The sequence below is a fragment of the Pipistrellus kuhlii genome, unplaced genomic scaffold, assembly GCF_014108245.1.
Source record: "Pipistrellus kuhlii isolate mPipKuh1 unplaced genomic scaffold, mPipKuh1.p scaffold_m20_p_16, whole genome shotgun sequence".
Taxonomy (NCBI): Eukaryota; Metazoa; Chordata; class Mammalia; order Chiroptera; family Vespertilionidae; genus Pipistrellus; species Pipistrellus kuhlii.
Genome location: NW_023425471.1, coordinates 26,774,021 through 26,789,946, shown reverse-complemented (window position 1 = coordinate 26,789,946; position 15,926 = coordinate 26,774,021). Strand labels below are relative to the sequence as shown.

At 38.8% G+C, this 15,926-nt stretch overlaps 1 protein-coding gene and 1 pseudogene across 2 annotated transcripts in view; one reads left to right on the top strand and one right to left on the bottom strand.

The window, feature by feature from the left end:
• LOC118719986 (vascular endothelial growth factor receptor kdr-like) overlaps window positions 1-15,926 on the top strand; it is a 241,998-nt gene that overhangs the window by 194,246 nt on the left and 31,826 nt on the right. For both annotated transcript variants that reach the window (XM_036439878.2, XM_036439879.2), the window contains exon 27: window positions 8,475-8,580. In XM_036439878.2, coding sequence (XP_036295771.1) covers window positions 8,475-8,580 — 106 coding nt within the window. The remainder of the gene's footprint in view (window positions 1-8,474; window positions 8,581-15,926) is intronic.
• Window positions 11,459-15,425, bottom strand: LOC118720134 (annotated as a pseudogene).

Genomic DNA, 15,926 nt, shown 5'->3' with positions numbered 1-15,926 from the left:
AAACATACAGATTTAATGCAATTTTCATAAAAATTTCAATGACTTTAAAAAAATATAATTTAAAAAACATCTGATTTATGTGGAATCATAAAAGATCTTGAATAGTCAGAGAAATCTTGAGAAAATTGAACTAAGCTGCAGGTATCACACTCCCTGACTCCAAATTATAATACAAAGTAACAATAATGAAAACGTCATATTAGTGGCAGGAAAACAAATACACAGACCAATGGAACAGAATTCAGATCCCAGAAATAAGCCCACAATAATTTTCAAAAAAGCCAAAAACATAATGGAAGGGTGGAAAGCCTTTTTAATAAATGGTGCTGGGAAATTTGGAAAGCAGCATTCAAAGAATGAATCTAGACTACAGTTTGTCTTCATATAAAAAACTTAATTCAAAATATATTAAAGAAGAGGGGGCAGAAAATGGTGCCAGAATATGGCCTTGTCCCGGAGTAGAAAGAAAGAACAGTTGAGGGCTGCACTGGGAGTGTTTGTTAGCAAGCTAAGGGACAGCTGAACTCCAGGAGAAGGTGAGGGACTGCTGGATGGGGTTCCCCTGACAGGGAAGCACCCACAGCAACTGGGTCCCCTCCAGGAGCTATGGGCTTGAACTGGGAAATCTTGCCAACTTGAAAGGAAAAGCAGATCTTGTCAGAGGCCTGAATATCCACAGCTGTGGCAACTGCCGAGCAGCTGTGAGCCCCAGAACACCAGTCTCAGGTGGCGCGAATGCTTGGACTCAAAGGAGCTCTCCACTCCACCACAGAAAGGTCAGATTTCACTGGGACAGGGTGAGGCTCTAGTCCCTGCAGAAGACAAACACCCGCACTGCGCACTGCTGAAGCTGGAGGACCAAGGAGGTGTTTGCCTGGAGAAGCTCCAGGCTGTTGGGCTGGTGTAATCCGTGACTGTGGAAGGGTTTCCTAAGAGCTGCTAACGGGGGATCTCTAAAGAGCAACCCATTTTGATCTGACGTGGAGGAATAGCCTGCGAGTTTCAGAGGTGTGCAGTTTGCTTAGACTTGCCCGCCAGTCTCCGCAAACCAGTTGAGAAAAAAAAAGCAAGAAAAGCCTTAGTCCTGGAAGTCAACCAAGAAACACTGCCACCCAGAGGCTAAATCACAAATTGACCCTAGTGTAATAAAAAAATATAGGAACACCAGAAATTATGACACTGCCTGCTTAAAAATCAGGACTGGATTACAAGACTGAGGAGCAGTGAAACGCAGGGAACTGCAATATTGTCCAGACTGGGAAACAGGCATACCAAACAGAAAGATAGAAGAAGTGAATGACGTTTAATACTGCACATTTTTAAATTTTTGTTTTTATTTGCATTATTTGCATCATTTACTTAAACTATTTTTTTCTTTTTTCCTCACTTGATTTTACCTTTTTAATCATTACATTTTATTTGTAATCAGCATTACTACTACTATTTTACCTTTTTATTTTATTTACTTTTGGTTTTTTATTTTTATTTTTTAAAGTATCATTTTATTTGCTCTTTATTTTACTTTGGGATTAGTGTTCTGCAGTCTATTTTCACCTTTCCTTCACCAACGCTTTATTCTATTTCAACTCTACCTTTATGCCATCACTGTCTTCCTAACCTTTCCCCTTTTGGTGTCCTGCTTATCTTAACCCTTTCCTGCTCTAGATTTTTCCTATTCTTCCTGTTTACCCCCTGATAAAATTTCACCCTACTTATATATATCTAATTTCCAACCCCCTGCTCCAAGTCCATACACACCTCTCTTTTCTCTGTCCTAACTAAAAATAAATAAAGAAATAAATAAGAAAATTGTTTTTCTCTCTGTCCTTTGGTAGTTGTTTGTTTGAATGTTAACTATATCTAAGTTTTATGCTTTTTTGTGAGATTGTTTTCCTTATTCTTTTTGTTTGATTGTATGTTTTTCTTTGCTGTGTTTTAGTTTGTTTTTTACTTCTGTTTTCCCTTTCCTCGCTTGATATTAGCTGGTGTTTTACATTGTATTAATCTCCAGATACTTGTTGCTGGCATTTGCTGTGATTAATAGTTGTTCTATTGGAGTTTCCTCCCCATATGTATAGTGTGTTCCTCTTTCCTCTCTTAGTCCCACACTAGTTTCTCTTATTTTTTTTCCTCCTTTTCCCAGTTTCATTTTGACACTCTTTTTTTTCTTTCTTTTTACTCTTCTTTCTCTCCTACTACCTAACTTGCTTTTTTCTGGTGGTCACCGTTATTGGAGGTTATTAATATCGAGAATATATCGCTGTTCAGTGCCTTGTGTGTTGTACCTGGTTGTGTTGTATTTTGTACCTTTAAATCAATGCAGGAGAGAGAGAACTGCTTAACCAGACATCTTGAGAGGAGAGACCATGGGGAGACAAAGAAACAGCATGCATATGAAAGAAAAGCAGGCATCACCATAAAAGAAAGTAAACAAATTAGAGACAAGTAACCTATCAGAGCAAGAATTCAGAGAAATGGTCATAAGGTGGCTGACAATAATGGAAGACAAATTTGACAATATGAGTAAGAACCAAGAGGAAATGAGGAAGAACCAAGAAGAAATGAAAAATGACATCACTGCTCTAAAGAACAATAGAAAGCATCAAGAGTAGACTAGAAGAAGCAGAGGACCACATCAGTGAGCTAGAAGACAAAATGGAAAAAAATACCCAAGTAGAGCAGCTTCTGGGGAAAAAAAAAAAAAAGAAAAGAAAAGCAGGAGGAGAACATAAGGGAACTTTGGGACAACAGAAAACAAAACAACATTTGCATAATAGGGGTTCCAGAAGGAAAGGAAACTGAGGAAGGCATAGAAAACCAGTTTCAGGAAATAATGACAGAAAACTTTCCTGATATAGGGAAGAAAAAAAAAAAAAACATAAATCCAAGAAGCTCACAGAGTCCCAAGCAAAATGAACCTGAAAAGACCAACACCAAGGCACATTATAATTAAATTGGCAAACACCAACGACAAAATAAGAATCTGAAAAGTGGCCAGAGAGAGACAGAAAGTTACATACAAAGGAACCCCCATCAGACTAGCAACTGATTTCTCAACAGTAACTCATCATGCCAGAAGGGAATGGAATGAAATATACAAAGTCATGCAAAGGAAGGATCTGAATCCAAGAATACTGTACCCAGAAAGGCTATCAATCAAAATTGAAGGTGAAATCAGGAATTTCACAGACAAAAAAGGACTAAGGGAATTTATGACGACCAAACCAGCAATGCAAGAAATACTAAAGGGTCTGCTGTAAATAAATTTAAAAAAAAGAAGAAGAAAGAAAGAAAGAAAGAAAGAAAGAAAGAAAGAAAGAAAGAAAGAAAGAAAGAAAGAAAGAAAGAAAGAAAATGAAATAGGAAGCAAAGAAGAAACACAGGGGTATAGAGTAAAAATGGTGACAAATAAATACCTATCAATAATAACTTTAAATGTAAATGGATTAAATGCCCCAATCAAAAGACATATGGTAACAGACTGTATAAGAAAAAAAAGACCCATATATCTGCTGTCTACAAGAAACACACCTCAGAAAAAAAAAAAACTCCTGATGATATCAAGTGAGAGATTAACAGCAATAAAATCATAGTAGGAGATTTTAATACCCCACTACCACCATTGGACAAATCCTCTAAACAAAAAATCAGCAAAGGAACAGCAATCCTAAATGACTCACTAGATCAGATGGAATTAATTGACATCTTCAGAACATTTCACACCAAAGCCACAGAATATGCATTCTTCTCAAGTGCACATGGGTCATTTTTAAAGACAGATCATATGTTGGAACATAGGCAAAGTCTCTTGAAATTCAAGAAGATAGGAATCATATCAATCATCTTCTCAGATCACAGTGGTATAAAACTAGAAATCAACTACAATAAAAACAATCCAAAGAAATCAAACACATGGAGACTAAACAGCATGCTATACAACAATGCCTGGGTTACCAAAGAGATCAAGGTAGAAATAAAAAACATCAAGGAAACAAATGACAATTTGTTTGGACACAGCAAAAGCAGTCTTGAGAGGGAAGTACATAGCTTACAAGCATACTGCAAAAAAACAAGAAAAAATGGTAATAAATTATCTAACCCTATAACTCAAAGACTTAGAAAGAGAGCAACAAGAAAATCCCAGTGTAAGCAGAAGGAAGGAAAAAATAAATAGCAGAGCAGAGATAAACAACGTAGAGACTAAAGAAACAATAGAAAAGATCAACAAAACCAAGAGCTGGTTCTTTGAAAGAATAAACAAGATTCATGAAACTCTAGCCAGGCTCACCAAGAAGCAAAGAAAGAGGACCCAAATAAACAAAATCAGAAATGAAAGATATAAAATCAGAACAGACCCTACTGAAATACAAAGACTATTACAAAATACTATGAACAACTCTATTACAACAAACTGGACAACCTGGAGGAAATGGACAGAATCCTGGAAAAATATAACCTTCCAAAACTCAATCAGGATGAATCCAAACTTCTCAATAGGCCAGTAGCTATGGAAGAAATTGAAGCAATAATCAAAAAGCTTCTGGCAAACAAAAGCCCTGGGCCAGATGGCTTCACAGGAGAGTTTTAGCAAACATTCAAGGAAGAACTAAAACCTATCCTCCTCAGACTATTCCAAAAAATTCAAGAGGAAGGAACACTTCCCAAGCTCCTTCTATGAAGCCAACATTACCCTAATACCAAAACCAGATAAAGACAACACAATGAAAGAGAACTACAGGCCAATATCCCTCATGAACCTAGATGCCAAAATCCTCAACAAAATTCTAGCAAATCAACTCCAGCTATACATCAGAAAGATCATACACCAAGACCAAGTAGGATTTATCCCAAAAATGCAAGGAAGGTACAATATCTGCAAATCAATAAAAATGATACATCAATTACATAAACAAACTGAGAGATAAAAATCACATAGTCATATCAATTGATGCAGAAAAAGCATCTGACAAAATCTAACACCCTTTCTTGATAAAACAAAAAAAACAAAACTCTCCACAAGGTGGGAGTATAAGGATCATACCTCAACATAATAAAAGCTATATATGATAAACCCACAGCAAACATCATATTGAATGGGCAAAAACTAAAACCATTTCTCCTAAGCACAGGAACAAGACAGGGATGTCCAATGTAACCACTCCTGTTTGACATAGTACTGAAAATATTATTCATTGCAATTAGACAAGAAGAAATAAAAGGCATCCAAATTGGAAAAGAAGAAGTAAAATTGTCCTTATTTGCAGATGACATGATATTGTACAAAAAAAAAACAAACCCAAAAGATCTATAAAAAAATTAATAGACTTAATAAATGAATTCAGCAAAGATACAAAATTAACACCAAGAAACCTATGGCCTTTCTATACACCAATTGTGAACGTACAGAAAGAGAGATTAAAAAAGCAATCCCATTTACCATCACACCAAAAAAATTAAGGTACCTAGGAATAAACTTAACTAAGGAGGTAAAAGACCTATATGCAGAAAACTACACGACACTGAAAAAAGAGATAGAGGAAGACTTAAACAGATGTAAGAACATATCATGTTCATGGATTGGAAGAATCAACGTCATTAAAATTTCCATACTACCCAAAGCAATCGATAGATTTAATGCACTCCCCATTAAAATACCAATGGCATATTTCATAGACCTAGAAAGAACTCTACAAAAATTCATCTGGAATAAAAAAAGACCCTGAATAGCCACAGCAATCCTGAGAAAGAAGAACAAAGTTGGAGGGATCTCAATACCAGATTTTAAGCTGTATTACAAAGCAACTGTTCTCAAAACAGCATGGTACTGGCACAAGAACAGACATATAGATCAATGGAATAGAATCGAGAACCCAGATATTAACCCAAATCTCTATGCTCAATTAATATTTGACAAAGGGGGCATGAACATACAATGGAGTCAAAACAGTCTCTTCAATAAATGGTGTTGGGAAAATTGGACAGATACATGCAAAAGAATGAAACTAGATCACCAACTTACATCATACACAAAAATAAACTCAAAATGGTTACAGGACTTAAACATAAGACGGGAAACCATAAAAATACTACAGGAATCCACAGGCAGCAAAATCTCAGACACATGCCGAAAGAACTTCTTCACTGATACTGACCCTAGGGTAAAGGAAGCTAAAGAGGAAATAAACAAATGGGATTACATCAAAATAAAAAGCTTTTTCACAGCAAAAGAAAATATCAACAAAACAATAAGAAATCCTACTGTATGGGAGAAAATGTTTGCAAATGTTATTACTGATAAAGGTTTATCTCCAACATCTACAGACAACTTATACAACTTAATAAAAGAAAAATAAATGATCCAATAAAGAAATGGGCAATGGACCTAAATAGAATCTTTTCCAAAGAAGACAGAAGGAAGGCCAAGAGACACATGAAAACATGCTCAAAATCACTAATTATCTGAGAGATGCAAATCAAAACGACAATGCGGTACCATCTCACACCCCGCCAAAATGGCTATCATCAACAAATCAACAAACGACAAGTGTTGGCAAGGATGGGAAGAAAAAGGAACACTTGTGCACTGCTGGTGGGAATGTAGACTGGTGCAGCCACTGAGGAGAACAGTATGGAGTTTCCTCCAAAAAATGAAAATGGAACTCCCATTTGACCCAGTAATCCCACTCCTAGGAATATATCCTAAGAAACTGAAAATACTAATAAGAAATGATATATGCACCCCTATGTTCATAGCAGCACAATTTATGATAGTTAAGATTTGGAAACAGCCTAGGTTCCTGTCAGCAGATGACTGGATCAGAAAACTATGGTACACTTACACAATGGAATACTGTGCTGCCATAAAAAAGAAGGAATTCTTACCATTTGCTGCAACCTGGATGGAATTGGAGAACATCATGCTAAGTGAAATAAACCAGTCAATGAAAAAAAAAATACCACATAATCTCACTCATTTATGGATAATAAAGAAAATTATAAACCGTAGAACAAAAAGATAGATACAGAGACAGTAAAGCATCAAACATTCTGTCAAATTACAGTGGGAAGGTTAGGGAGAGGTGGGGGAGATAAGAGATCAACCGAAAGAATTGTGTTCATGCATATGAGCATAATCAATGGACACAAGACACTGGGGATTAAGGGCATGTATGGGAGTAGAGTAGAGGGGGCAATGGTAAGATATATACACATATAATACCTTAATAAAAATGAAAAAAAATGTATCAAAGACCTAAATACATTACTTAAAACAATAAATTACACTGAAAAAAACACTGATACTGAATTTATGGACCTTGTTCATACGTAATATTTTATTAATTTGACCCCAAAGGTAAGGGAAATATAGTAAAAAATATATGAATGGATCTAGCCTAGTGGGGGTGAAGCTGGCTGGGTCTAGGTCTTGAGCAATTTCAAGGCACATGTGGGTGGGTGGGGATTGACTCTGGTTCCCATAGCATGCCTCAGGCTCTGACAGGAGGGAGATTTTCATATACCTTTTTCTAATTTTCTTTAATATCTGAGACTTCTATTAGAGAGAAAGGGCAAATAACAATATTAAAATATTTCCTTTAACTAATTCCCTTTTAATGTGCATGAATTTCGTGCACCAGGTCACTAGTTGTTTTAATAAAAAGCAATTTCAGCATGAAACTGCATTTACTACTTCACTGATGACTTATTTGCTAGTCATTGGAAAATACAGGCTGGGAATGCAGTGTTACAACTTAAAATCTAAAAATGATTGCATTTTTAAACCATTTTTCAAAGATTTGTAAAGATATTTGGAGATAAAAGTCCAATTATACAAGTTTCTAGATCATGAGGAGGACCCAAAGTTCAAGAATATTTGAAGCCAGATGGCCTCAGGACCAAAGCAGTTGTGTCCCCATTCACATCATTCTTGTACTGCTAAAGGAGTTTGGCAACAAATGTAAATGCTAGGTTGCTCTTTTTAAGTTAAGGTTTTCTAAATATTTGGCCTTAGAAGTGGTCTAATTATCGCTAATGATGTGTGTACTTCTATGCATACAGACCTGAAACATGTGGGTATGAAGATGACATAAGAGTAATGGACAGGTATGGTGAAGGCAGAGATAAGGAGCCATGGGTCAGACTGTTGGACCTCAAAGGGAGGGTGGGGATAAAAGGGAGAGATCAACCAAAGGACTTATGTGCATACATATGAGCCTAACCAGTGGTCAAGGACAATAGGGGGGGTGGGAGCATGAATGGGGGGGGGCGGGGGATTGGAATGGGGGGTTGAGGACAAATATGTGATACCTTAATCAATAAATAAATTTTTAAAAAACTCATTCTAAGTCCATAGCAGAGAAAATGGCTTGAAAATAATTGCAAAAATGTGATCTGAGGTGTCACTGATTGTTAAAGTTAGAAAAGCAATGGGAATGAGAAAATGGAGACTTTCTTGGCTTTTTTCCCATTTTCAGCTACCAGACTATGCTTGACTGCTGGCACAGTGTGTGCACCCTGAGACCCAACTTCTCTGACCTGGTTGAGCGTCTTGGCGATCTCCTTCAGGCCAGTGTTCAACAGGTATTCATTGCTTCCTTTATTCTATCAATCAGTATAGTTTTGTTGTTGTCTATTAAGTCACAGTTCTTAAAGATGTAAGCACTGCAATGTTTGACTATGCCCAAATTCAGTACTTGGGAAGCTCATAATCTACCGGTAGTCCAGTGTTTCCCAAAGTGTGGTACACGTACCCCCAGGGGTACGGGAAGAGTTTGGTGGGGGTACTCGTTGCACCGGAGTTTGGTGAGGATATGCACTGCACTGTGCTTAGCTGCACCTAATTCTACATAATCATGAGTACGAGGGGTATTCAGTATTATGAAAATTATAGAAGGGTTACACATATGTCAAAAGTTTGGGAAACACTGATCTAGTCTATGGGAATGTAAAGGAAATAATTACAATGTCATAGAAAAAGTTAAACAAGAAAGCAGAAAAAATAATAAACCCTTGAAGAGGGTACATATGATTAGAGACAAGGTCAGTTCTTCATTAAAATATTTATTGAGCATCTGTCTAGTTTGTGCCAGGCATTGCACTGCACACTGCTGATTTAAAGATAAATGGCATGACACCTGATTTCAAGGAATACATAATTTAGTGGAGAAGCAAAATAACAAAAACAAGGTTTGTAGTTGAGTACGATGAGTAGCAGGAAGAAGGGATATAAGGGTCTTGAGAGATGAACAGGAGTTAAACTACTAGAAAAGTACAAGAAGAATTTTAGGCAGAAGGAACAGCATTTGTTAAAATTTGGGTTTGCCGTATTTCTTTTCTCATAAAAGGTGGAACATAAAAATAAGTGAAAACCTGCCATTCTCTGAACCATTATCTCAATACATTAATTTGAAACTCACCAGGTGTTTTTCTAAGCCTACTTATCCCCAATAGAACTGGGGAATTTTAATGGCCTCTTTCCATTATATACTATCTGTCCATTTCAGTCCAAGTTGACAGTGTTTCTCCTCAAATAATTTTTTCAAAACTTTTGTGGTCTTCCAGTGAAGCTCACTCTATTTGACAAATACCACACCCACAAACCTTTCTGAGATAAGCACTTCTATAAATTTAGAGTTTTAATGGAATATTTGAGAAAATATATTTTTTTTATTTTCCAACTATAAGAGGAAATTTTTACAGAAAGTCACAGAGGTAGAAGTGAGCCACATGAAATGGACTCATGAAAAAGCTAAAGTCAAAATAAGGGCTCTTGGAACTTAGGAGAAAAAGAGAGGCTAGGAATACATGCGTGGGGGAAAGGGGGTGGGGAAATGCATGTTGGGTCCTGTGTCCTAAATGCTTTTAAAAGTGGGAATTTTAGAGGAGGTCCCAGAGGAGCATTTCAATAGAATATGCATCAGTTTTCCAGGTGCTTCCTTTAAGGGTCATGGTCTCTACTGATTGACTGATGTCAAGGCAAGTAGTCATTAGTCAATGCAGTTGGTCCTGATGTCAGCCATGGCATGGCTTTTCTGGTTTTGCAGCATTTCTGGGCCTGGAGATGAAACACAACTGAGGCCTAGATATTAACCTTAGAGGTTATTGCTTAAGGGAGTGGTCCTGTAAGGGATTGTATGGTATTCTCATGAAGCCACTCTTCAGCTCCATGTTCCTCCTACTGCATGACTAGTAACATGCCAGGGGAGAAATGATCAGGGGAATATCTGAGCTTCATGACCATCTATATGAAATGACAAGGTTTTAAACCTCATGACCAGTGATATGCTAGGGGAGAAAAGGTCACACTGGAGGTGAGGTCTTTGTTTTTCCAGTTTTTCAATCACTTTAAAATTCCTAGAAACACTGTTGTGTGTTTTTGTTTTTGTTTGTTGTTGTTGTTACTACAATAATCTATTTTATTCAACATATGAATGTACTTATTTTGTATAAAACACGGTGACATTTCTTTCCTCTGCCACACGGGGCCAGCACTCTAGAACCTCATGCTTAACAAAACACTCAGCAGCAGTCATGACAAGTTGAAGAAAAGTGCAATTCTGGAAGTAATAACACATAACCAAAATGGGGAACAAAACCAGGCAGAAGTTAGCAGGTTTCTTGGCTAGCTCTCTTCTGACAGGTCCTAGTTGTACTCATCAACGGGCAATATTTTAAAAATAGAGACTCCTGAGTATTATTTAAGTAAATAGAGGCCTGGTGTACAAATCCATGCACCAGTGGGGTCCCTCGGTCTGGCCTGTGGGATCAGGTCAAAACTGGCTCTCCAACATCCCCTGGAGGGGTCCTGGATTGTGAGAGGGTGCAGGCCAGGCTGAGGGACCTCACCAGTGCATGATAGGGACCAGGGAGGGATGTGGGATGTTGGCCAGCCAGGGAGGTACAGCCAGGGAGGGCTCCAGGGCATATCCGGCCCATCTCGCTCAGTCCAGATTGGCCAGACCCCAACAGCAGGATCACTTACTGGTCAGAGCATCTGCCCCCTAGGTTAGTGCACATAATATCAAATGGTTGAGCAGCCTTAGCATATCATAAGCATATTATGCTTTGATTGGTTAAATGGCTGACCAGATGACTGGAAACTTAGCATATTAAACTTTTATTATGTAGGATACCACCCAACTCTTGGCAGTATCCCTCTTCTACTTCCATCTGCCCAGATGTTATAACTACCTAATTTGTAACTTTTTTAAGAAGTTTCACTTTGGCTCACATTACTGTTAGTTGCCTATTTCCCTTTGAGCTTAAAAAACAAACAAACAAACAAACAAACAAACAAAAATAGAAGAGCAGAAACTTTCAAAATAATGTCAAATGAGATATTTTATAGATTAAACCTACTTTCTAGAAGTCAATTATTCAAAACATGTACACAGCTGGATATAACAGATTGAGAAAATAGGTCCAGCTGAAAAATATGTTGGGTATCAATTAAGTCCAGTTATTCTGCATTTGTGGATTTAAAATGACCATCATCTACAGTGGAATATTTAAGTCCCTCTTTGCTTAGAAAATCCACAGCTTGCTTACTTGAGGCTATAGGCATGTGTTGAAGCTGGTTCTTGAGGTCATGAAAGTTCAGTCCTTCAGGTCTTGGACAAGCCTTAATCAAATTTAGCACCTGGTTTTGGACCACAATGAGGCCATTTGCCAAAGTGAGGCTATTCCACCAAAGTTCCCTGCTTCACCCATTTCTGGATTGCTGATAGGCGCTCTCCCTGCTGAGGGCTGGCTGTTAGCTTTGGTCAACATCATGTGTGCATTCACTACTTTCAGAATATGTGCGGTGAACTCATTCATATCCTCCAGGGGTATGATCTTAAAGGCCACCAGACTTCTTTTTTTTTCTGAAAAGATCTCAGATAGCTAGCTATTTTCACATACATTTCTGAAGGGACCACAGTGTTTTCACCACTGGCATCATCTATGTCAACACATTTGCAAACATTCATGGGTGCAGCTGTCATGTCATCTATTTTGTAAATAATGGTTGGAGCCTTCTCTGCATGTCTGATTATCCCCACAATAGTGACCTGTACTATTAATATCTCAACACTTCCAATTCTGAATACTTCATCAACCAGAGTGACAGAAAGCATTTGAGATATGGTACAGGGTACAATGCTCTGGTCTTAGGCTCTTATTCTACATTGTGGTCACAATTCCTTCAAGAAAGATGCCCAGAAGGCTCTGGTCAGCTGGGTTCACCCTAGGCCTCAGAATCTTGTTGTGGTCGCAGCACTATATCTAGATACTGTTGTTCTTTAAATTAATCTCTAGACCATATTTTCTCTCTTTTTTAAATGTTTTGTTTGTTTTTATTGTTTTTTATTAGACCATATTTTCTTCACAGTGTCATAGATTTTTCTCTTTGTTCAGAAGCTGTTTATTGATTTTAGCCCAAGTCACCCTCAACTTCTCTCCTCTGCTGGCCTGGTCACCTCTAACTGCCCTCCCCTGCAGGCTTGATTGCCCCCAACTGCCTTTTCTTGCAGGCCTGGTCCCTCCCAACTGCCCTCCCCTGCTGGCCATCTTGTGGCAGCCATCTTGTGTCCACATGGGGGCAGCAATCTCTGACCACATGGGGGCAACCATCTTGTGTGTTGGAGTGACGGTCAATTTTCATATTATTATTTTATTAGATAGGATAGAGGCCTGATTCATGGGTGAGAGCCAGCTGGTTTTCCCTGAAGGGTATCCCAGGTCAGGGTGGGGATTCCCTTGGGGCATGGGGCAGCCTGGGCGAGGGGCCTGTGGTGGTTTTCAGGCTGTCCATACCCCTCAGCAACCCAAATGGAGGCTCTGGTATATTGGATTTATTTATCTTCTATAATTGAAATTTTGCAGCCTTGAGTGCAGCCATGACTCCTGCTTGCTCTGTGGCCACGGCCATTTTTGTTGGAATTTATTTACCTTCGATTATTGAAACTTTGAAGCCTTAAGTGGAGGCCTTGGATGGTCAGGGTGTATGGAAAGCTTGGCTTCCTCCATAGCCAGGGAAACCCAAGCCTCCTGTTCGCTCCATGGACACAGCCATTTTTATTGGCATTTATTTATCTTCTATAATTGAAACTTTGTAGCCTTGAGTGTAGGCCTGGGTTGGTCAGGGTGTGCAGAAAGCTTGGCTTCCTCCATCACCGGGGGTAAGCCAAGCCTCCTGTTCACAGCCATCCTGGTTGGATTAATTTACATACTTGTTCCTGATTGGTTGATGGGCATGGCTTGTAAGTGTAGTGGAGTGATGGTTAATTTGAATATTACTCTTTTATTAGATAGGATTGATTTCAGAGAGATAGGGAGAGGGAGAGAAAGATAAAAACATCAGCGATGAGAGAGAATCGTTGATTGGCATCCTCCTGCATGCCCCCTACTGGATATTGAGCTAACAATCCAAGCATGTGCCCTTGACCAGAATTGAACACAGGATCCTTCATTCTGCAAGCCAACACTCTATCCACTGTGCTAAACCAGCTACAGCTGTCCCAGTGACTATTTTTATATTAGTGTTCTAGTGCACGAATTCATGCACAGGTGGGGTCCCTTGGCCTGGCTGGTGATTTGTACTGATCAGGGTAGTCTCACCTAGCCCAAATTGGGGCTTATGGGGCCAGCCAGCTGGGGAGGGACCACAGGAGGCTGGCTGGCCAGCTAGGGAGGAACCAAGGGAGGGTTCCAGGGCGTGTTTGGTCCTCTTGCCCAATTCCATTGACTGGACCTCAGTAGCAAGCTAATTTACCAGTCAGAGTGTCTGCCCTCTGGTGGTCAGTGCATGTCATAGCGACTGGTTGAGTGGTCAACCAAAAGTTAACTGATCAGTCAGACACAGCGTAGTGTGCTTTATTATATAAGATAGAGTAATTTGTACAGCTTAATTCCTTCTCCTTTAACGCCTATGCCTTCAACCCTCTCCCCCCTCTAATATGATGATCATCAATTTGTTTTCTGTATCTATGAGTTTTTTCTATTTTGTTTGCTCATTTACTTTTCATTTTAGATTTTTTATGTAAGTAAAGCCATATATTTATCTTTCTGTCTGACTTATGTCACTTACCATAATACTCTCCAGGTATATCCATGCTGTCCCAAAAGGTACAATTTCATTCTTTTTTGATGGCTGAGTAATATCCTATCTAATAAAAGAGTAATAGGTAAATTAATCATCACTCCACAACAAAGATGGTAGCGCCCATAGTAGATGGGGTGGGACTGGCAGCATCGCCCTGGAAACACAAGCCCAACGTTTGTGCCCCAGCCACATGGAGGGAGGGAAGGGAAGGAGCCTCGGGTGGGAAGCAGAAGCCAAGAGCATGGGGAGCACCAGGAATGCTGGGAATCGTGGTTCTGGTGGTGGATGCATTGAGTGATCTTCTAGACACTTGAGTGAAGTGAGCCTGGGGCAAGTTACTGTTGCAGATGTGGGATGGAGGGAAAGCAAAGGTGAGAGACATAAGTCAAAGTTTCAAGGAAAAATTAAAAGGAACATATCCTGAAACTTCTAAGAAATCTCCACCAATGGAGCAAAGAAAAAAATAAAGCTCTATTATTCTATGAGCACCAAACCAGACTGGTCTGGGGTCTCACATAGATTGGTCATATGATTGCAAAGACACACAGAAACTTCATTCTTTCATGTACCCAGACAGGTACAATGCACAACATACACACTTTCATAGAAAATGACTTAACAGCACCGTTTGATATACATCCTTTGGTAAGTCACCTTCTTGGTGACCATCTGTGTTAGTTAATTGCCATAATCAAGAGTAAAAATAAAAACTTTCTATCTCTGTGACAAGCAGGTCCTTACAACTTGGAGCAAGGCAACTATATATAATAATAAAAGTGCAATATGAGGGGCAATGAGGCAGGAAGGCAGAGGCAGTTATGGGCAATCAGGCCTACAGAGGCAGTTAGGGGTGATAAGGCAGGCAGGTGAGCAGTTGGGGTGATCAGGAAGGCAGAATGTTCAGGGGTTATCAGGCATGCAGGCGAGTGGTTAGGAGGAATCAAGCAGGCCAGCAGGCAAGCAGTTAGAAGCCAGCGGTCCTGGATTGTTAGAGGTTGCAAGCAGGGCTGAAGGACTGCCCCCTGTGCATGAATTTCATGCACTGGGCCTCTAGTTCCATTGTACACATGTACAATAGCTCTTTTACCCACTTGTATATTAATGTACATGGGTTGCTTTCATTTTTTTGGTCGTGCTGCAATGAACATGTTGGTGCATGTATTCTTTCAAATTATTGTTTTGAGGTTTTTTCAGATATACCAGTATCCTCAGTAGTAGAATCACTGTGTCATTAGGCAGTTCCATTTTTAATTTTTTGAGGACCCTCTGTACTGCTTTCTATATTGATTACACCAATCTGCATTATCTCCAATAGTATTTGAGAGTTCCACCTTTTCCACATCCTTGCTAACACTTCTTGATTTGGTAATTATGTTATCATATACACATATATTAAATCATTAAGTTTTACATTTTAAATATATAAAATTTACATTTATCGATTACACCTCAACAAAATTGGAGGAAAAAAAGGGACCAATAAAGGGTTCTCTTTTTTTTTGTAACCATGGATACCTACAACAGCAAAAATCCATCACTAAGATTAAAATTAATTTATTCATTCAAGTATTGACAAACTAGTCATATTGCTTTATAGGACTAGGTATACAACTAAGTCTCAATGAGTCAAGAAGCAGCTTGTGGAACTATATGGGTAAACCACGGTTTCTAGAGTTTCTCAGCATATGAGCTTGGCACATATGTGATTCTGGGAAATTCACTTCCCAAGTTCTTTTAAGGCCCAGATTTCTCACCTGAAACCATAAATGAGGATATTGAGTGATCTCCAGACTCCTGTTTCCCTGAATTTCTAGGATCTGAAGAATTACAGCACTCGATTGTG